The sequence below is a fragment of the Mustela lutreola genome, chromosome 12, assembly GCF_030435805.1.
Source record: "Mustela lutreola isolate mMusLut2 chromosome 12, mMusLut2.pri, whole genome shotgun sequence".
Taxonomy (NCBI): Eukaryota; Metazoa; Chordata; class Mammalia; order Carnivora; family Mustelidae; genus Mustela; species Mustela lutreola.
In genome coordinates this window covers 62,033,068-62,054,800 of record NC_081301.1, presented here as the reverse complement: position 1 = coordinate 62,054,800, position 21,733 = coordinate 62,033,068, and the positions used below count along the sequence as shown (strand labels likewise).

Sequence of the window (21,733 nt, the reverse complement as noted above, 5' to 3'; positions counted from 1 at the left end):
CTGAGCAGGAACCTCTGTGTGGGGCTTGATCCCATGACCCTGAAATCATGACCTGAAGCGAAGTCAGATGCTTAACTGACTGAATCACTCAGTCACCCTGGGATCATTTTTTTATACCATACACAAAAATAAATTCAAATGGATGAAAGACCTAAATGTGAGACAGCAATCCATCAAAATCCTACAGGAGAACACAGGCAAGAGCCTCTTTGACCTTGGCTGCAGCAACTTCTTGACACATCTCTGGAGGCAAGGGAAACAAGCAAAAATGACCTACTGGGGCTTCATCAAGATTAAAAGCTTTTGGATAGCAAAGAAATGGTTAACAAAACCAAAAGACAACTGTGAAAGAATGGGAGAGGTTATTTGCAAATGTCTTATCAGATAAATGGGTTACTATCCAAGATCTGTAAAGAGCTTCTCAAACTCAACACCTAAAAAAAAAAAAAAAAAAACCCACAGTCAAGAAATAAGCAGAAGAGTGCTCACTTCAGCAGCACATATACCTTAAAAAAAAAAAGGCAGAAAACATGAACAGACATTTCTCCAAAGACATACAAATGGCTAACATACTCATGAAAAACTCAACATCACTGGTTCCCAGGGAAATCCAAATAAAAACTACAATCAGATGCCACCAGACACCTGTCAGAATGGCTAAAATCAACAGCACAAGAAACAACAGGTGTTGGTGAGGATGTGGAAAAGGAAAACCCTCGTTCACTATTAGTGGGAATGCAAACTGGTGCAGCCACTCTGGAAAATAGTATGGAGGTTCCTCAAAGTTAAAAATAGAACTACCCTGTGATCCAGCAATTGCACTACTAGGGATTTACCCAAAGGCTACAAAAAACAGTGATTCAGAGGAGCACATGCAACCCAAAGTGTATAGCCCCAATGTTCATAATAGCCACAACATGGAAGGAACACAGATGAATGGGGGTGCCTGGGTGTATGAAGATGTATGTATCCACACACACAGACACAGGAATATTACTCAGCCATCAAAAAGAATGAGATCTTGTTATTTGCAACAACATGGATAGAACTAGAGGGTATTATGCTAAGCAAAATAAGTCAGAGAAAAACAAATATATCATTTAATTCCTGTGGAACTTAAGAAACAAGATGAACATAGGGGAAGGAAAGGGAAAATAAGATCAAAACAGAGAGGCAAACTATAAGAGACTCTTAACTCTAGGAAACAAACTGAGTGTTGCGTGGGGCATGGGGTAACTGGGTGATGCACATGAAGGAAGGCACTTGAGGTAATCAGCACTGGATGTTGCATATGCAATTGATGAATCACTAAATACTACCCCTGAAACTATTAATACTCTATATGTTAACTAGAATTTAAATAAAATCTAAAAATATAGATGCCCCAGTTTAGGCGTCCCTGGGTGGCTCAGTCTGTTAAGCATCTGACTTGATTTCTGCTCAGGTCGTGATCTCAGGGTCATGGAATTGAGCCCCACATTGGGCTCCACACTCAGCAGGGAGTCAGCTTGAGATTCTCTCCCTGTGCCCCTTACCCCACTCACATGCTTGTTCTTGAACTCTCTAAGCAAAATCTTTTTTTAAAGATTTTATTTCTTGGGCGCCTGGGTGGCTCAGTGGGTTAAGCCGCTGCCTTCGGCTCAGGTCATGATCCCAGGGTCCTGGGATCGAGTCCCGCATCGGGCTCTCTGCTCAGCAGGGAGCCTGCTTCTCTCTCTCTCTCTCTCTGCCTACCTCTCAGTCTACTTGTGATCTCTCTCTGTAAAATGAATAAATAAAATCTTTAAAAAATAATAAAAAATAAAATTTTATTTCTTTATTTGACAATACAAGAAAGGGGAACTGCAGGGAGAGGGAGAAGCAGGCTCCCCACAGAGCAGGGAACCTGAATTAGGGATCCATCCCAGGACCCTGAGATCATGACCTGAGCTGAAGGCAGATGCTCAACTGAATGAACCACCCAGGCACCCCCATTAAAATCTTTTTAAAAAATAAAAGTGCCCCAGTTTAGGTAATTGATAGACTCAGGCAAGGTCTCTAATGACTTGTGGGATCAAGCTCCAAGCCAGTCTCCATGCTCAGCATGGAATCTGTTTGTATTTCCCTCTGCCTCTCTTCTCTTCTCTTTTCTCTCTCTCCTCTTTCTCTCTCTCTCAAATACATAAGTCTTTTTTTTTTTTTTAAGATTTTATTTATTTATTTGACACAGAGAGAACACAAGTAGGCAGAGAGGCAGGCAGAGAGAGAGAGGAGGAAGCAGGCTCCCCGCTGAGCAGAGAGCCCGATGCGGGACTCGATCCCAGGACCCTGAGATCATGACCTGAGCTGAAGGCAGCGGCTTAACCACTGAGCCACCCAGGTGCCCCTCAAATACATAAGTCTTGAAAAAAATCTCTAATGATTGGAACACCTGGGTGGCTCAGGAGCACTGGTCTCAATCTCAGCTCAGGTCTTGATCTCATGGTCATGAATTCGAGCCCCACACTGGACTCCATATTGGGTGTGAAGCTTACCTTTAAAAAAAAAAAAAAAAAGATCTCTAATGACCTAACCCTGAATTCACTTTGTTTCTGAAAGTATTCTTTCCCTCATACCCAAGAATTTAACTCAATAGCATTCTCTCCTTGAGAAAATACAGGTATTCTAAAAATCTGTGGTGAAGTACCATAGATGAGAAATGATACTGGTCGAAAGCATAGCAAATTTCTCTTTGGAGAACACCTGAGTAGTAGGTTAAGCGTCTGTCTTCAGCTTGGGTCGTGATCCCTGGGTCCTGGGATCGAGTCCCACATCAGGCTCCCAGCTCAGTAGGGAGCCTGCTTCTCCCTCTACCTACTGGTCTCCCTTACTTGTGCTCTCTCACTCTCTCAAATAAAATCTTTTAAAAAAATTTTTTTGTTTGGGTCTTCTGTATATCTCTTGTTCAAATTTGAATTTTCCTGGTCTTGATATGATGAGTAATTATGCATTGTATCCTGGACATTTTGAGTATTATGAAACTCTTGTTCCTATTTAAATCTTCTATTTTATATGACATTCAAACCACTTAGGTTCAGAATGCATATTCTGTTCCATTTATGTGGGTCCTTGTCAATTTAATTTTCTAAGCTTTTGCTTTGCTATTCTGGTCTGCATCCACTTGTGTCTTACCCAGAACCCAATCTGAAACCTGGGCAATAGTCCACACAGTTCATTTGGCTGTGTTGATTATGGTTTATTTCATGCATGGTCTGCTTGAGGAACTCCCCAGGACTTCATATACAGATTTAAAGGAACCCTTTCTCCAGCTTCCTCCTTAATCCTCCCTCAGTCTCCAGTAAAGATAGTTAAGGTGCTGCCTCTTTGCAGCTGGTCACTTAGGGATGGTCTGCAAGGCTCCTCCCCATAGGCCTGGCCACATCAGTGAGTAGGGAGTTGGGTGTTCACCAGGAGTGGGGCAGGTAAACTCAACTGGGTCTTTCCTACAGGTCACCCTTTTCCCATTCCTGTCTTTGAAATAAGGCTTTGTTGGGAGGAATGGGGTGGGGGGAGTAGCAGCAGGGTGGCTGTGCCCATCAATGTTTTCAGGTTGTAACTTCCCTTGCACCCAAGCAAAGAAGGTAAAAAGAAGGCAAAAAAGAAAACCCCCAGAAAACTTTACTGCCAGATCATTCCTCAAGTTCCAAAATGCCTAGCCCCAGGCTACCTTCATTTTTTCCACCTTTCAGAGTCTTAATTGTTGCTTTATGTATTTCCTCCAGGATTTTTAGTTCTATTTAGCGGCAGGGATAGAGTGGAATATACTTACTTCATCTTGTGTGAAACTTGAAGTCCCCCAAGTAGCCTTTCAAAAACGATTTTTACCTACTGAGAAACCAAAGCATGTTTAACATTAAAGGAACTCTATTTGAGAGGAAACTGACATTAAGCACTTAGGTATCAAACACTATACTAAGTAATATTAAAAATCTCCAACAAACCAAGAAGATCATTTCCTTCTATTATAAAACACACTCGAGCCAGGGGAAGGAAAGTAACTTCTATGCCTGTGGGGATTTTGCTTTTTTTTTTTTTTCTTTGTAAGATTTATTTATTAGAGTTTGTGAGTGCGAGGAGGGCCAGAGGGAGAGAAGCAGATTCCCCGCTGAGTACCTGAGCCCAAACTCCAGCCGGGTGCTCAATCTCCTGAACCTGAGATCACACCTGAGTCAAAATCCTTAAGAGTCAGTTGTTGAGCCAGCTGAGACCCAGGCATCCCTGCCTGCTTGTTTTTAAAGTATGAAAAAAAAATTACAAAGAAATTGTAACAAACACCTTGCATATAGACTACTCAGTATGTCATTGTTAATTTTAATTAATGTTAATAAAAATTAACATTTTTATTATTATTATTATTATTATGAATGAGGCAATTTATTAACCCAGCATTTGTTCTAATGCTTCTTGTTGGCAGCTGCCACCTGTCCGGCGATTCTGTCCAAATCTCTCTGTCCCTGAGGTGTCAGTTTGCGGCCCCCATCTTGGTCCTTTTCCACCATTTTCAGCCCCTCTAGGGCTTGCAGGACCCTGCGGGCTACGCTCTTGGAGCCTCTACTGAAGTGGCTAGGCATAACCCCGTTTCTCTGGCATCCCCCGTAGATCTTGGTCATGGAGCCGACCCCAGCACCGCCCCGGAGGTACAGGTGCCGTGCTGTGGAAGCAGCTCCTGTGTAGAACCAGTTCTCATCGTAGGGAGCAAGCTCTTTATGCTTGGCCAGCTTGACAGTGTCCACCCATTCAGGGACTTTCAGCTTCCCAGACTTTTTGAGGAAAGCTGCCAGAGCTCTGACGAACTCCTGCTAGTTCACGTCTTTTACAGTAACTCCAGGCATCGTGCGGCCTCTGCGCTGCCAGCCAGGGGAAAGTAACGCTTTTTTAAAATAAAGAACAAAATAACTACAAAGGAAGTTGACAACTTTGTCATCTTTTCCATATTTCCCTCCACCCCAAGAAATTATCCTGAATTTAGTGATGCCTTCTCAGTTTACTTTTTATTATGTATTCATTTATATAAGTATTCATAAAATATAATATTTCAAGTATTAAGTTTTATGTAAATGGTATATTGTATGTACTCTGCAATTAGCTTTTTTACCAACTTTGTGCTTTGGGTTAGTTTTCTCTTTTAAAAAAGGTAAATTTGTTATGATACTGAAATATTTAAACTTATTCCTCTCATTGCATTTTGTTTTCTATTTATCTTTATTATGAAAAGGGCAGGAGTAATTCCTGTCTTAACTTTCCTTCTTGTCCTTACCTCTAAAGAGGGTCTGAACCTACCCTCTTTCCCTTGCACTGCACCAAAAGTTATTCACATATTAAATCAGTTATTATTTTTTACTCTTTTATAATTTTATTTTATTTTATTTTATTTTTGAGAGAGCAGGGGGAGCAGCAGAGGGAAAGGGAGAGAAGCAGACTCCCCCTGAGCAAGAAGCCAAAGCAGGGCTCCATCCCAGGACTCTGAGATTATGACCTGAGCTGAAGTCGAGTTGGGCACGTGCAACCAACTGAGCCCGCAGGCACCCCAATTTTGTACTCATTCTTAAGTTTTTAACATACCTATACTTTGGAGCATATAAATATTTATAAAATGGCCATTGTCTCTGTTTTTTTCCTGGATAAGTATCTCACCCTATTTTTTACTACCAGCCTTCAAATACCTTTTCTGATCTGTTTTCCATGTGTTTATTATATTAGTTAGAACTCTTTAAAACCTGAGTTGTTTTTTAAAATATGTGACTTACGGATTTACTGACAAGTTTTGTCTATTTCCTTGTTCACTATTTCTTGTTGAATACTTAAAGATGTTTTTGTACCATAGATGTTCCAGTAAATGTCTGTTTTCAATAAATTTTCTCAATCTTGCATGTCTGAAAATGTGTTTCTTTTTCACACTGTTAGAAAAATTGGTTTGGTTTAGGTCTAGGTTGCTAGTTATCTTTGTTCAGCGTCTTATAGACATTCTATTATGTTCTGACATCTCTTGTTACTGAAATGTTGAGTGTCAATTTGTCATTTTTTTTAAAGGATGTAGCTTCTCTAATAGCTTTGGAGTTTCACTGAAATCCACCTAGGTGTGGATTAGTTTTTATTGGTTTGTATTGGGACCATTGTATGCCTTTGAATTGGGAATGCATGTCTTCATTTTGGCAATTTTTTACTTTCTCCTAAAAATATTGAACTTTTCCTGTTTCCTCTGTCTCCTTCTTGATCTGCTTTACCTTAACATCTCTTACATTTTTCATCTCTTTACCCACTCTGTGCTGTATTCTAGGTGATTCCTCATACCTCCCTGCTGAGCAGAGAGCCTGATGCGGGGCTCGATCCCAGGACCCTGGGATCATGACCTGAGACGAAGGCAGAGGCTTTAACCCACTGAGCCACCCAGGCGCCCTGATTCCTCATATCTTATAATTCACTGAATTTTCTTTTTTAGTCTAGCCTACTGTTTAACCATTTAATGTTATATTTGACTTCAACAGCTGTTTTCTTCTAATTTTGTTGTCACATTTATCTGTTCTTGTTTCATAATCTCCTGTTCTCATTTATCAATTTTAGTCCTTCTGTTTTCTCCTTGAGCATTTAAAACGTACTTATTTCAAAGTTGTTTTCTGTCATTTCTGGTTCCTTAAGTAAGAATTCTGCCATTTGTTGGTGCTTAACATTGAACTTCATTGTGTTTTGTAAATTTGTGAGCTCATCTTCTGTGGCATTTTCTTCTCAGAGAGTTTTCCTTATGGCATATTTTTGTGTGTAGTCACTTCCTTTGGAGAAATTTTTAGATTTGTTTCTTCTAGGGCCCTTAGAGTTTTCCTAAAACTGAACCAGTTGTTATGTGAATTGTATTGAATCTGTTTTCACCCATGGCCTCAGATAGAAAGCTTGTTTCCTGCTGTGACCTTGGGCTAGTAGAATAATGATAATTCAGTTCTCTTGGAATAGAGCTTTCCCAGTTTTGAACATGCCTCATTTCTGTTCCTTACTATCTATTATAAATGCAGCTTTAAATTCTAACATTCATTCCCTGGCATCATTGAAACCCCAATCATAAGACACACCTCCTCATGGCCCAGGTAGTTTCAGGCCCTATGGGTTCTCTCTTCAATTCTGCCACCTGGAGTTTTCCTTTTCTTCCTCAATAACCAGTTCTTATCTTCCTGGGTTTTTTTGTTTGTTTGTTTGTTTGTTTGTTTGTTTAATTGGAGGAAGAAGTACTTTCTCAACATGTTCATTTGCAGCAGGGATGGCAATAGTTTTCACATCTGTGGAGTCTGTGTCCAAAAAGAAGAGTGCTATGAGCACTCATAGCACTTCTCATACACACTCTGTGAGGTAAATAGTATTATGTCCATTTTACAGACAAGGTAAAGTGATTTCAGAGAGTTACCCCAAGCCACAGGCAGCAGATAAAATTTAAACTTAAGGCTATGTGTTACTTTCTGCTACTTTTTCTGCTTCAGTGTGTTATTTATTTACTACAGTTTTTACTTTAAATTTATACTACAACCTTTTGCCTTTGAAAACCAGGTTTGGATACTATCTTAAAGGGAAGTCATATGCAACCTGACTGAATTTCATCTCAAAATATCCAATGGTTATTGCCTGGTGCATATTTCTTTTAAAGGCTCTTCTCATTTTCATACTCTTAAAAACCCTGGTTTCATTCTTAAAAGCAATTAATTTCTGGGAAATCCTAAAATTGTCTTAAGAACTGTACTGAGCCTGTTTGCCTGTGCCTAAGATTGTCTTAAGAACTGTACTGAGCCTGTTTGCCTTTAGCATCTTAGGACTGTTAACAGCAATTTTCTGAATGGCAGGTATGTCCCAGGCTAAAGCCTGTCTTTGACAAACCACAGAAATGGCGCTACCCCCCACAATCCACCCCTCCTTCCCAGCATGGCCAGCACCACTTACTATACTCACTCCTTTGCTATTTGTGAGTTTATTTAACAGCGTACCCAGCTGTCTCTTTCCATGGTGACTATTTTCCTCATTGTCTTTTGAAATGCATTTGAAGCAGCTTCTTTTAACCAATAAAAACATCTAGTTGTTATATTCTGGGGAGCTTTAATATTCATCTGTAGTTCACATTGGATAGAGTGTCTTGAACATAAGCAAGTTATTTTTTTCTTTCCATTCTTTATGCCCAGACTTTAAAGAAAGGATCTGTTTGCATCTAATTCTGCTTTGGCTGCTCATACTTCAGTGAGTAGCAGTTTGGGATCAAGTTCCCAGTGGCAGCACTACTGGGGGGAAAGTCTGCATATTTTTAGGATGACTGACATCGCTCCTGGTGCTTTTGGATTACACCCTTTTTTCCGGGAATTTATAACTTTGGCTGCTACTTAAAGCCCTTAAATCTTCAAATCTCACCAAGTTTTGAATTTTTTTTCCAAATGATCTTCCACACCCTGAATGATAACACTTTATTGGTAAGGTTAAAATACAGTGCAACAAACAGATCAAAAGCACACTAAAATTTCTCTTGCATTGGTTCTGAAAATAAGAGAGGTCCAGACACCCAGAGAGTCAGATTAAAAAAAATTTGTACTTCATTTTTTTTCAGCCCTCCATCCATTCTGTTGAATTTAGAAGAAATATCAGGCAATTTTCAACTTGCATTTTGGAAGTTAATTTGTAAAAGAATGAAGGCCATGATCTTTGAATCGATGTAGGTTGAAAATGTAATAATCTCATCTGTATGAATTTGTACGAATATTACCTATAGGAACAATGATACAGAGGAAAAGAGTAGGTTCCCAGATTAGTGTATAGAAGCCTATTAAACCATAATTTAGCAAAACTGCTTTTATGGTAAGAGCCAGTCCCAGGCTCCAGAGTCCATCCCCTGTCCCAAAACAACTAAATTTCTCCAAATTTGGGGATGGGTGAGCCAAGAGCACAAATTGTAACTTCTTTAATATCAGAGACTTCTCTCCATCCCCAGTTATATGTATGAGAGGTGGGAGCTATGGGAAAATCCCTAGATGAACAATGTATACAAAATTGGATGGTTAAAGATTGGCAAGGTAAAGCAACAGTTTGGAAGCACCCCTGAACTGGAAGGACTCAAGGGCATCAGGAGGAGAGGAAGAGGGTAAGATAGAGTATTCAGTGAAGCAAGCAATGAGAATTGCATATGAACAGGAGCAGGAAGAAAAAGGCAATATACTCTGATGTATATAAACACACTACACAAATCATGCATATAGGGCACCTGTATATGTATAAAGTTGGAAATGAGCAAATGGGTCTTCCAGCACCTCAGCCTCCCATTCTGGGTTACTGAAATAGTCCTGGGAAGTTTCCACCAGCCTTATATTCAGGACTTTGCTGCAACCTGGGCTTAGATTTCAATTTTGCAGACATTCTAACCCCAGGGCATTCCCTTCCCTGCCTCCTGCTTCCTTACCTCTGGCCTCAGGTTTAGGCTCCCTTACCTCAACAATCTCACTGCCTAGTTGGTTTCCAAAAAACATTTACCTCCTCTCTTCTCCCGGGTCCTCCCCTCTCACCCACCTTTCCCTTCCAATCATGGGCTTCTCTCTCTACCCCTTCACTAAGAGGCCACCCTGCAGTTGACCAACGACCCTCCCAGACTTTTGCACTCAACATACTTATTAACCATCCCCTTCCCCAGTCTCATCATGTTCCCTGTCCTCTTCCTGATTTGACAGTCGTCTCTCACTTTTTGATCTATGCCTTCTCGTGCTCTTGACTCCCTTCTCTTACTTCCCACTGAGAGAGCTTTCCCAATCTCTCCTACCCCAGCACTTCCTGATTCTTCTGTCTAGTCACTGAGCTGATGATGTTCTTTCTCTTTCCACATCTTAATCCCTTCCTTCTCCCCATCCCTACCAGAGGCCCTTCTCTACCTCCTCGACCCTTTCCTTCTTGCATATTTCTCCCACTTTCTATCCTACTCTTTCCCTTCTTGTCCCCGATTATAGATCCTTCCCTCTCTTCCTGACCCAAGGACCTCCATCCACCCCATTTCTTTTCTCCTTTTCCTTTTTCTCAAAGCCCTTCACCTGAATCAGTGTCCCTTTCTTCTCTGGACCCTATTTTCATTCCCTGTGATCTTGACTCTAAGCTAAAACCCCTCCTCACTATTCATAACTCCTGGAAGGAGGCCCACACATCTCCCCAGCCTCAGCTTTTATTCCTCATCTTCTCTCTCCCCTCCATATTTCCCAGGGATTCAAACCTTTACATATGAAAATAACCAAGTGCTGCAATGAAGATACTAACGTGCTTCAAACATGCTTCTCTCTATTCCTGAACACTCCCCTACCCCTTCCCTACATCTAGTTATGGCTGGGTTCTTTTTTTCTTTAGATTTTAGTTGAAAAATCACCTCCTTAGAGAATCCTTCCCTACCCACCCAATGTGAAAAGGTTCTAAATCCCTCATACATATCATTTGATTTTTATTTTCTAAGGAATGTTTAACACTGAAGTCTTGATTGATGTGTTATCTGTTTGTCCATCTAGCATTGGTGCATCATGAAAGAGGTGTCATTTAGAATTGTGCCTGGTACACAATGGCGCAGTCAGAATTCACAGACTAAGTTCATGATTTCTATGAACACTATGCTAGGTGCTCACTTTGTGTTATCTCATTTAATACTTAGAACAAGCCTGATTAAAATAAGTACTATATTATTGCTATTTTAAACCTAACAAACTCAAGTGCAGAAATTATAAGTGAATTTGCCTTTTGTCTCAAAAAAATTGGCATATCTGAGAATTTAATCTAGATCTGTATAAAGTCTCAGCCCATGTTCCTTCTACTTTCTCTGGCCATCCAGAGGAAATGGAAAGGAAAGCAAAGGAAATGCATCTGAATGCAAGGTAGGTCCAATTGGGGTCAGCATCCCACTCCTAGAGAAGAGAGTGCAAGGATTTACAGTATAGGACACAAGATCCTTAATGAAGATGAAAGTAAGAGCTAACTTAATAAACACTTATGTTGTGTCAGGCACTGTTTGGAGCAATATATTGACACTTCACCCAGGAGTCGTAGGTAATATCATTTTACAGGTAAGAAGACTGAGGCTGAGAGATGCTATTTATCCTAAGGTCATCCAGCTGGGATATGGGGAAGCTATGATCTGACTCTGGAGCAAATACTCTAATTGCCATCCTGCACTACCCTCAGTAAGAAGAGTGGAATACTGTGTGTTGGGCACTAAGTCCTGCTTCCTGGATTTTGCCCTGCCTCTTGGCCTACTTTTCACTGCTCTCCGTCGAGGAGACAACTGATGATAACATCCATTCATCCATGGTGCTCCACTAGTAAGGGGAGACCCCTTGGTATCTCCCCTGTTCACCTGGGATTAGCACAGGGCAGCACTTCTGCACCGGTGCACTGCTCTACAGACCCAAACTGTCTTCCTGAGTGGCTATCCTAGGCTTAGATTGGAGAAGCATCAGAGTGACAAAAATGGAGAGCAAGCCCTCTGATTCAGCTAAAAACACCATTTACCAATCAGCTTTATTAGTAATTAGCTGATTATTTTAAACTCAAAAAAAAGAAAGAAAGAAAGAGAAAGAAGAAAGGGAGAAAGAAGGAGAGAAAGAGAGAAAGAGAAAAACTCCTTGAGCCTTGATACCACGTTGTTAGGAGCAAGCCTACTAGATCAGAGAGTGTGGCCAAAGCCCTACTTGCTTCCACTCCTAAAGAGCCTCCTCCTGCCTCAGGATCTTCAATAGCAGCAGGGGAAAGAGGCATTTTTCTCAAAATGGTAAGATTTGCACAAAAAAATGCAAGGCTGACTAAATCCAGCCTCTTACCCACCTTCAGCCTCTTAAAACCCATCCTTTAGGGACGCCTGGGTGGCTCAGTTGGTTAAGCGGCTGCCTTCAGCTCAGGTTGTGATCCCAGCATCCTGGGATCGAGTCCCACATTGGGTTCCTTGCTCAGCAGGGAGCCTGCTTCTCTCTCTGTCTTTTCCTGCCACTCTGCATGTGCTCTCTGACAAATAAATAAATAAAATCTTAAAAAAAATTTAAAAACAAAACCATCCTTTAAAGTCTGAAATGTGAACAAAGAAGGCTGAGAAGTACTACCTGGAGCATGTTAGAAATGCAAATTCTCTGGTCCTGCCCACGAACTGTATCAAACTGAGGCCAGGGACTCAGAAGCCCTCCTAGTGGTCTATGCATGCTAAGGTTTAAAAATCACTGCCTTAGGACACATTCCTGACCAATTAAAAACCCTACACATTCTGAGCCAGAGCCCTCTGACCCTCCAAAAGTGCTAACATCTCAGCTCCCAAACTACTTGTCCCAGATGGCTTCTTATACCCCAAAGTGGCACCTCCATCCTTTATTTGGATGATAGGCACCAGTTTTGTCATTGGGAAACTTGACCTCTATGTTTACATAGTGGTTTCATGGGATTTCCACACTAGGCCCTTGCCCTCTATCATTCACAGCAACAAGGCAATGATTGCTCCAACAGTGGCCTCCTGTTCCAGGGTTGGGAGAGGGCAGAGGGGAATTCCCCATTTATACGAAGTATGTGCATGTCTACCTCAGATCCTCATCTTCAAAACTGCTGAAAAGGCGCATTCTACACAACACTGTATAAGTACTTAATGCTACTGAATTGAATAATTTAAAATGGTAACTTTTATGTATACTTTACCACAATAAAAAAAAAAAAAAAAAGGTGGGGACAGGGGAGCATCCTATACAAAGCATATCTAGAGGCTTTGTCTTTAAGGCCTGGCATTTTGTACTTGAACAATTACTTGCAGCAGGCACTGAAAATACTGGTTTCCATAAGAGTGTCTCTCTTTAAGACAAAAGATCGGGGCACCTGGGTGGCTCAGTTGTTAAGCATCTGCCTTGGCCTCAGGTCATGATCCCAGCATCCTGGGACTGAGTCCCACATTGGGCTCCCTGCTCAGCGGGGAACCTGCTTCTCCATCTGCCTGCTGCTCCCCCTGCTTGTGTTCCCTCTCTTACTCTGTCATAAATAAATAAAACCTTAAAAAAAAATCATTCCTTTACTCAATTCCTATTTCTTGCTGTTGAACATACACTATGTGGAAGACCCTGGCTCAGCACTGGGAATCCAATGATGAATGAAATTTATAGTCCCTGCTCTCAGGGAACCTTGTCTGCTAAGGTAGAAGACAACCAAGTAAACAGGGTAATTACTTGTGCTAAGGGTAAAGGAAAGCAAGCTGAGTGCCAAGATACAAAATCATAGCACATTTCACAGATGTGTGGAAGACCTTTTTTTTCCCCCCCTAAATGAATTCTTTATTTCTCCACACCATACCTAAGCATAACAGTCTCTTTCTATTCAAAGTAGGGCAGGTTTTGGTGTGAACCAGTTAGTCCCTAAGAGGGTTCAGAAGTTGATTCCCACCAAGCCTCATCCCTAAACCATTCAGGTGTTGTTCTTTCCTGAAGCTCCTCTTCTACTTAGATCCAGGATGGTGTTTTTTTGTTTGTTTCTCTCTCTCTCTCTTTTTTTTTTTTTTTTTTAAGATTTTACCTTAAAATCTTATTTGAGACAGCACAAGAAAGGATGAGGATCGGAGGGACAGGTAGAAGCAGACTCCCTGCTGAGTCACTGAGCAGGGACCCTGAGATCATGACCCAAGCCAAAGGCAGCTGCTTAACCAACTGAGCCACCCAGGGCCCCCTAGATCCAGGATATTCTTAAACATGCTTGTTTTGGGGGGGAGGGCAGGGAGAGGCAATGCAGTAAGCAAAAAAGCATGAAAACAGATCCAGGGCATTCTTCCAAAGATGCTGCAAGACTCTAGGCCTAGGACAACAGATCATTTGATCAAGTGGCCTCAGTTTCTTTATCTGGAAAATGGGACGAAACTACTACTCATCCTGCTAACTGTAGGTTTTAGGATAAGCAAATAAGATGAGAGAGGAAAAGTGATCTTTCTTAACCATCTACCAAGGACGAAGCTCTTTGCTGGCGTTAAGTCATTTTCAAAAACACGACAGCACTACGAAAAACGACAAATACCCTCCTGGGCCTATGAAGCTATAGGTGTTTGAAGAAGATCAGCCTGGCCTCCAAGTCCAGGAAGAAGCCGGAAGTGGCAGGGTGGCCCATGTTTCTGAGGTGATGCAACTGGCCTGGGCTCACCTTGGTTCCCATGGTAGGCTCTTCCCTGTGCTGACCCATTTTCTGAAGCAGGCTAGGAACGCTGGTTTGGCTGGGCACATGTATGAAACCTGATTCTGCTTTCTCTTAGCTAGTCCAGGGGTGGAGGGCAGACTATGGAAAATCTTCCTAAGGAAAAGCTAAAATGAACTAACGGGAGCTAGTAAAGCAAAGATAGTAGGGGAGAGTGCTCCAGGTGGAGGACACCACTCAGGCAGAGACCCAGGGGCGGTAAAGATGGGTACAAGCATCATGTGAACATATGAGCGACTTAACAGTCAAGGACAATTTGAATATTTGCTCACCTGCACCTCTGATATACTTTACAGTGAAAAGAAAAGAGCTGCTGTTCACTTCGTTTTCATATCCTGTCTTCTTCCAAAGGGCATTTTCCATACCCTGAAGGCTAGTCTGTTTTGACAGCCTGGTTTCCAGCTCAGGAAGGACAGTCTCCAGGTATGCAGTGACCATGGTAGTGTGGTAACCTGTTTTGACCAGTTCCCACTGGAGTTGTGCAGCCTGGGTTCAAATTCAGATTCTCCCTCTAATCAGCTGTGTGACCTTAGGCATTGCACCATACCCCCTTGTGTAAAAGTGGACTGTTGTGAGGCTCCAATGAGATAATACAACTTAAACGTTTAGACTACCTGACCCCAGAGAACTCAGTAAATATTAACCATTTAATTATAATGTTAAAAAAAAAAACCCACATATGGATCTCATCACTTCTCTACTGCTTAATTAGGCTGTAATAAATTATTCTACAAATGTTTAAGTGTAAGAATTAAGTGGATCACTTGCGGAGCAATCAATAGAGCACTAAGTCCTTTCTTCTGATGACTATCATAATAGCTTGAATAACAGTCGACTGAGTGAGCTGCAAAGAACCAAGTAATCAGGAATTGAACAAGTGCTCACAATCAGGGAAGAAACTCTGAAACATTTGCTGTTTCTAGGGGATAGTTATTTTGTGGCAGGTGTGGTAGTTGGGTACGTAAAATCCATTTCCTCCCTTTAATTTATCTAACAAACTCCTGATTTTCTTTGGGGCACTAACATACCCAGGTAAAAGACCTCCTCATACTACCTTGCAGCTAGAAGCGGCAATGTGAAACAATTCTGGCCCGATAAAAGCAAGCAGAAGTTACTGGGTGGAATCTCTGAGAAAGCATTTCAAAAGAAGTTAATGTGGATGGAATTTGCCTTTTGTTTTCCTCCCTTTTTCCTATCTAAAATGGTTATGTGATGTCAATACATCACAGCAGCCATCTGAAAACCATGAGGATGATGACAACATGCAAAGGAAGGCACAACGGGAAGACTGAAGAACACTAGACCTTGGCTTATTATCTCTTCTATTAGTGTCTAATGAGGAAAAACCGCTAGACAAAACTGATCATGTAAAAATGGCTATTGGGTTGGGTATTCTCACTGCCCTTCAAATCTCTCCGAACCTGGGCTATGTAGAAAGAAGATCGAAAAGACAGACCAAGAAGGCATTCTTCAAATTGAAATGCTTTTATTAGAATACTAATAATTGCAGACAAATGCAAACCACACACATGGAAAATGGAAAACACTCAGAAATGCTACTACAGATTAGGCAAATTAGAGAAAAATTTTCTTCAGTGTATATAAAATGTAAACATTTGCCCTGGGATTTCTCACAGATGGCACAGTCCACAAGGACTTATTTGGAACAAGAATCTATCAGAGTTTACAGTAGAACCTCTATCAATCATGTCTCTGAACTTCCTACATCAAAAGTTAAAGTTCCTAGCACACCCCAAATTTTCTATGCAAAAAACTAAATGGCAACTTGAACACCAAGGCTTGAACATCAACTACTACATACGAAAGCAGCCACTGAGGCGTATCAGACTTCCAATGAGTTTCCACTCACTGTGCTAATGGTATTTACATTTACCTTGACAGAGATTACAAAAATATACACAGTATATAAAACCCCAAGTTGAGTCTGGGATGGAAAATTATACAGCTCTTGCTCATCAAATGCTCCAGAGTGAGACATCAAGTCAGTTGCTTGAACTTAGGGAGACAGGACTAAGAAGAGGCCCTCTTCTGTTCAGAAAATGGGGACTCATAAACTTCCATGGGTGGGCAGGTGCAAACCAGGTGCTGATCTCCGTAGATGTCATCAATCCGGGCAATGGTTGGCCAGAATTTGTTCTCTGGTTTCACAAAGGGCTGCAAGGGACAAAAGATGGGAATGTTCTGGGGTATTCTGAAACATTTCTCTTGTGGAAAGAAGAGATTACAGTGATGTTCCCACAGCCTAACCCCCAATAAGTGCCCAAAAGTATAAGAAGGTAAAACCCACACTATTTTTATTGCAGCATTATTTATGGTAGCCAAAATATGGAAGCAACCCAAGTGTCCAACAGAGGATAAAGACGCGCGCGCGCGCGCGCGCACACACACACACAAATGTTACTCAGCCATGAAAAAGAATGAGAGCTTGCCATTTGTAACAACATGGATTGACCTAGAGAGTATTATGCTAAGTGAAATACATCAGAGAAAAACAAGTATCATATGATTTCACTTACATGTATCTAAAAAACAAAAAAGAAACAGAACCATAAACACAGAGAACTGACAGTTGACAGAGGGGAGGGTGTGGGGAATGGGCAAAATGGGTGAAGGGGAGTGGGAGGTACACACTTCCAGGTATGGAATGAATAAGTCAGGGAGATAAAAGGTACAATACAGGAAACAGAGTCAAGAGTATTATAAGAGCATTTTTTATGGTGACAGATGACAGCTACCCTTGTGGTGAACACAACACATTGTACCAAGTTGTCAAATCACTATATGGTATACCTGAAACTAATGTAACATTGTCAACTATATTCCAATACAAAAAAAGCTAAAAGCAATCCCTTTGTTACTGTCCCCCAAAATCCCAACTTTTGACTCTTGTCTCCACCCTGCCAAACAGACTATAGAGTACCTTTTACATGTAAGAATCAGAAAGGAAACAAAGGCTGTATTTGGTGCATTTGGAGCTATCTCCCTGTTGGATGACAGTAGAAATTTGGCAGGGACTCCTATTTGGTCTTCCTCCACCGTGTACCTGGTGGATTCCCAAACCTATGCCTGCGCTCTGCATCACTTGTCATGACCCATTTAAGAAAGTGTCCCACATAGGGGCGCCTGGGCAGCTCAGTCGGTTAAGCATCCAACTCTTGATTTCAGCTCAAGTCATGGTCTCAAGGTCTGAGACTGAGCCCCACATTGGACTCCGTGCTCACCGTGGAGTCTGCTTGTACCTCTCTCTCTGTTCCTCCCCACCCCCTGTTCTCTCTCTCTCTCTTACACTCAAATAAATAAATAAATAAAATCTTTATATTAGAAAAAAAAAGCATCCCACATATAGTTACTATAATGCAGCTGTAAGGATGGGAGCCCCACCGGATCGGCGATGGCCCTTAATACACACATGAACACTACCAGCTGGCGCGTGCAGCTTCAGAGGTGAACTTACAAGTGGGAATGCTGCCACCTCTCTGGAATAAGGCCGATCCCAGTGTGAGGATGTGACGCAGGTCAGGGAGTGTGGAGACATCTGAAACAGACACACAGTTGGGAAAGGGATCAGACTAGAACACTGCCTCCTCCTCCCGTGCTTTGTTTCAGGCAGTGAGCTGATAGAAGCCCAGAGACACAGAGCGGTTGTTTTGTTTAATTTCAACTTAAGGGGGAAAAATTGATAGGAAACTTTTTATTGTGAAGCATTTCAAATGTCAGAAAGTTATGGTAATATATTAGAACATCTACCACCCAACCAACATAAATCAACATTTTGTCATATGTGCTTAACCTTTTAAAATAATCATTGCAGGGGCACCTGGGTGGCTCAGTGGGCTAAGGCCTCTGCCTTCAGCTCGGGTCATGATCCCAGGGTCCTGGGATCGAGCCCCGCATCGGGCTCTCTGCTCAACAGGGAGCCTGCTTCCTCCTCTCTCTCTGCCTGCCTCTCTGCCTACTTGTGGTCTCTGTCTGTCAAATAAATAAATAAAATCTTAAAAAAAAAATAATAATCATTTCAGACAGGCACCTGGGTGGCTGGCTCCTTGAGGTAAGTGTCCAACTCTTGGTTTTGGCTCAGATCATGATCTCAGGGTCCTGAGACCGAGCCCTGTGTCAGGCTCCATGCTTTGCTAGGAGTCAGCTTGAATTCTCCTTCTCCCTCTGCCCCTGCCCATCCCCACATGTGCTAACTCATTATCTCAAAATATAGAAATCTTTAAAAAAATAAACAGGGGCACCTGGGTGGCTCAGTCGGTCGTGCAGCTGCCTTTGGCTCAGGTCATGAACCACAGGTCCTAGAATCGAGCCCCTCATAGGGATCCCCACTCAGTGGGGAGCCTGCTTCTCCCTCTGTCCACCCCTCCCCCTGCTTGTGCTCTCCTTTTCTGTGTCAAATAAAAAAAAAAAAAAACCTTGCAGATACAGTTGAGGCTGCCTACATATCCCATCCATCTCATCTCTAACCCTACTCCCCAGTGATAACCACTATGTTGAATTTGGTGTTCACCATGCTGGTTGTTTTTATACTATTACTGCATATATATGCATAAATAGCATATAGCAGAGTTGGGCACATTTTAAAATCTTAATTATCATTCTGTGAATATTATTCCCCACTTGTTTTTGTAACTCAGTATTACGTTCTTTAGATTTCTACTGCCATTTTTAAAGATGGCCTAAGTCCTTAGAATCAGCAGTATCCACAGAAAAGAGAAGTAATAATAAGCAAGATCCCTTCTCCTAACAGCCTTTGGCCCAGGTACTCTGCCCTCAGCTGGACACTCTGGACCTTGCCTGAGCTTCCCCGATCATCTCAGACTTGTTCTCTGGCTTGGGACCACAATAGCACAACCATAGTCTTCACATTCAATTCATGACCCCCCACCCCCAGCTTAATGTCTGGACCTAACAAGAGACTAGACTCACAAGCTCACAACAAACATGTTTCAGATTTTCTCCAAAATAGGCCATAACATTATAAAAGGCCAATTACCAATTAGATGTTCTAAGCAATAACTGCTCCAATATAAGAACTTGTCTTTATCCAGAGTTTGTAAGGTAAATAATCTCACTAGAGTGTATCAAACAGATACACAGAATGGTAAGACTCCCCAACTACACAGTTCTTCAGCCTCTGATCCCTCCTTTGGCAACCAGTCAGGTACATGTGGGAGATATGCCTCCCACAATGACAAAAAAATTACATAAACAAAATTTAAACATATCTCAAAACATCCACATTGTGCTTGAGTAACTGCTACTACGTTGTTCAAGAACATTTAAATTTGCAAGTAATGAATTTTTTCAGAAGAATCCTCTTATTCTAGGCAAGAATAATCTCATCTTCTGATGGGAGTTCAGGAGTTGTTGGCACACTGCCATACCCAATCTTCTCTATGGAACATTTTGGATAAAGTACCAGTGCCTACACACCTTCAGTGGATTGACCCTGGGGTCAATGCGGCCCTCCTCAATGTCAGCGATTTCCTGACGAATGCTGATCAAGGCATCACAGAATCTATCCAGCTCTGCCTTGTCCTCTGACTCAGTAGGCTCAACCATGAGAGTCCCTGCCACCGGCCAGGACATGGTAGGGGCATGAAAGCCTGTGAAGGAAATAGGGGAATTTGTGTCATTAACTTTGACCTCTCCAATTTAGAAGAGACCCTCCCCGTCTTAAAATTTATCCCAAGGAAATCACTGGATAAATGTGCTTACATATATAATTTGCATCTCAGCACTGTTTATGCAAGAAAAAGAAAAATAGGGGAAATAAACATCCAACAATAGACGATCGGTTAACTAAGTTTTACAGGGTATCCAAACAATAAATAAATTGCCATTCAAATGTAAGTAAATTTGTATTTGTAAATTGGGTAAACATTAAAAAATATGAAGTCAAAAAAAGCAAGCTACATAATAATGATATTCCATTTTTATAAAAAAAGTGACAAAGTATTTATTATGAAGGAAGACACCTTGAAGAATAAATACTAGAATTTTAATAGGGGTTATCACCAAAATATAAACTATTTTTATTTCCTTTGGTTTTGTTTTAGAATCTACAATGCTTGTGTATTACAGGTATAAGAGAAATTAAAATATCATAGCCTATCACAAGTTAAATAACAATATAGCAACCATAAGCCTGAAGTGAGTATTACTCACTTCAAAATAGCAACTGAGAATGACAACACAGATTCTTAATCACACCTACTGGATCCAAGTTTCCAGGTAACCCGTGTATTTAGTAAGCATCCCACATATAAGTCTTTTTTTTTAAGATTTTATTTACTTATTTGACAGAGAAAGACACAGTGAGAAAGGGAACACAAGCAGGGGGAGCGGGAGAGGGAGAAGTAGGCTTCCCACTGAGCAGGGAGCCTGATGTGGGGCTTGATCCCAGGACCCTGGGATCATGACCTGAGCCAAAGGCAGATGCTTAATGACTGAGCCACCCAGGCACCCCCCACAGATGAGTCTTAACAGCCAAAGATGACGAAACTGAGGCTTGACTGGTACACGGAAAGCCTTTTGTCTTTACACTGAATACAGACTGAACGTATTTCTGTTTCCAAAAGTTTTCATATGTAAAATGAATCAACAAGACACAGGCTTCAGAGAGATTTCCTGGACAAAGGCTAAAATCACCTTTTCCCACATCTTACCCTTTTTCTATGAAACTGTTAAAAGATGATGAACAGCTCCAAAGCTGCTATAACGGTCAGTTAATTTTAAATGGTTGCCAAATTCTGATCTGCATAAATCACATGGGGTGCTTTAGGGTCATGTCTGTGTGCTTGAAGGAACTGTCTCCTCAACATGTTATAAACATTTTCAAACAGTAAGTTGAGAAGACTACAGAGTGAATGAATACCTATATACCATTCACCTAGATTCTAAAATAATGCTGTTTGCTTAATCAGGTATTCATTCTTCCACCTTAGTTTGTTTTTTTTTTTTTTAAAGATTTTATTTATTTATTTGACAGATCACAAGTAGGCAGAGAGGCAGGCAGAGAGAGAGAGAGGAGGAAGCAGGCTCCCTGCCGAGCAGATTCTAACACGGGGGCTCAATCCCAGAACCCTGGGATCATGACCTGAGCCAAAGGCAGAGGCTATAACCCACTGAGCCACCCAGGCGCCCCTCCACCTTAGTTTTGATGCATTTCAATGTATGCTTCAGTCATCACTGCACTGTTCTTTTAAATACTTCAGCATGCATATTATGAACTAGAATTTCGTATTTGTTCACATGTATTTGTGATAAAATTTACATAAAGTAAAATGCACAAATCTTAAATTATTTAGTTAAGTTTTCACAAAGACATATAACTATGTCATTCAAACCAGAAAAGCATTTATTTTTTTAAAGATTTTATTTATTTATTTGACAGAGAGAAATCACAAGTAGATGGAGAGGCAGGTAGAGAGAGAGGAAGGGAAGCAGGCTCCCTGCTGAGCAGAGAGCCCGATGCGGGACTCGATCCCAGGACCCTGAGATCATGACCTGA

At 41.4% G+C, this 21,733-nt stretch overlaps 1 protein-coding gene and 1 pseudogene across 1 annotated transcript in view; both read right to left on the bottom strand.

The window, feature by feature from the left end:
• Positions 1-4,355: 4,355 nt before the first annotated feature.
• On the bottom strand, positions 4,356-4,877 carry LOC131813181 (small ribosomal subunit protein eS19-like; annotated as a pseudogene).
• Positions 4,878-15,662: 10,785 nt separating this feature from the next.
• Positions 15,663-21,733, bottom strand: part of GLDC (glycine decarboxylase) — a 93,808-nt gene continuing 87,737 nt past the window's right edge. Inside the window, exons 23-25 of the mRNA XM_059141445.1 lie at positions 19,654-19,826; positions 17,675-17,755; positions 15,663-16,374 (exon numbers count right to left, since the gene is read on the bottom strand). Coding sequence (XP_058997428.1) covers positions 16,231-16,374; positions 17,675-17,755; positions 19,654-19,826 — 398 coding nt within the window. The 3' untranslated portion in view covers positions 15,663-16,230. The remainder of the gene's footprint in view (positions 16,375-17,674; positions 17,756-19,653; positions 19,827-21,733) is intronic.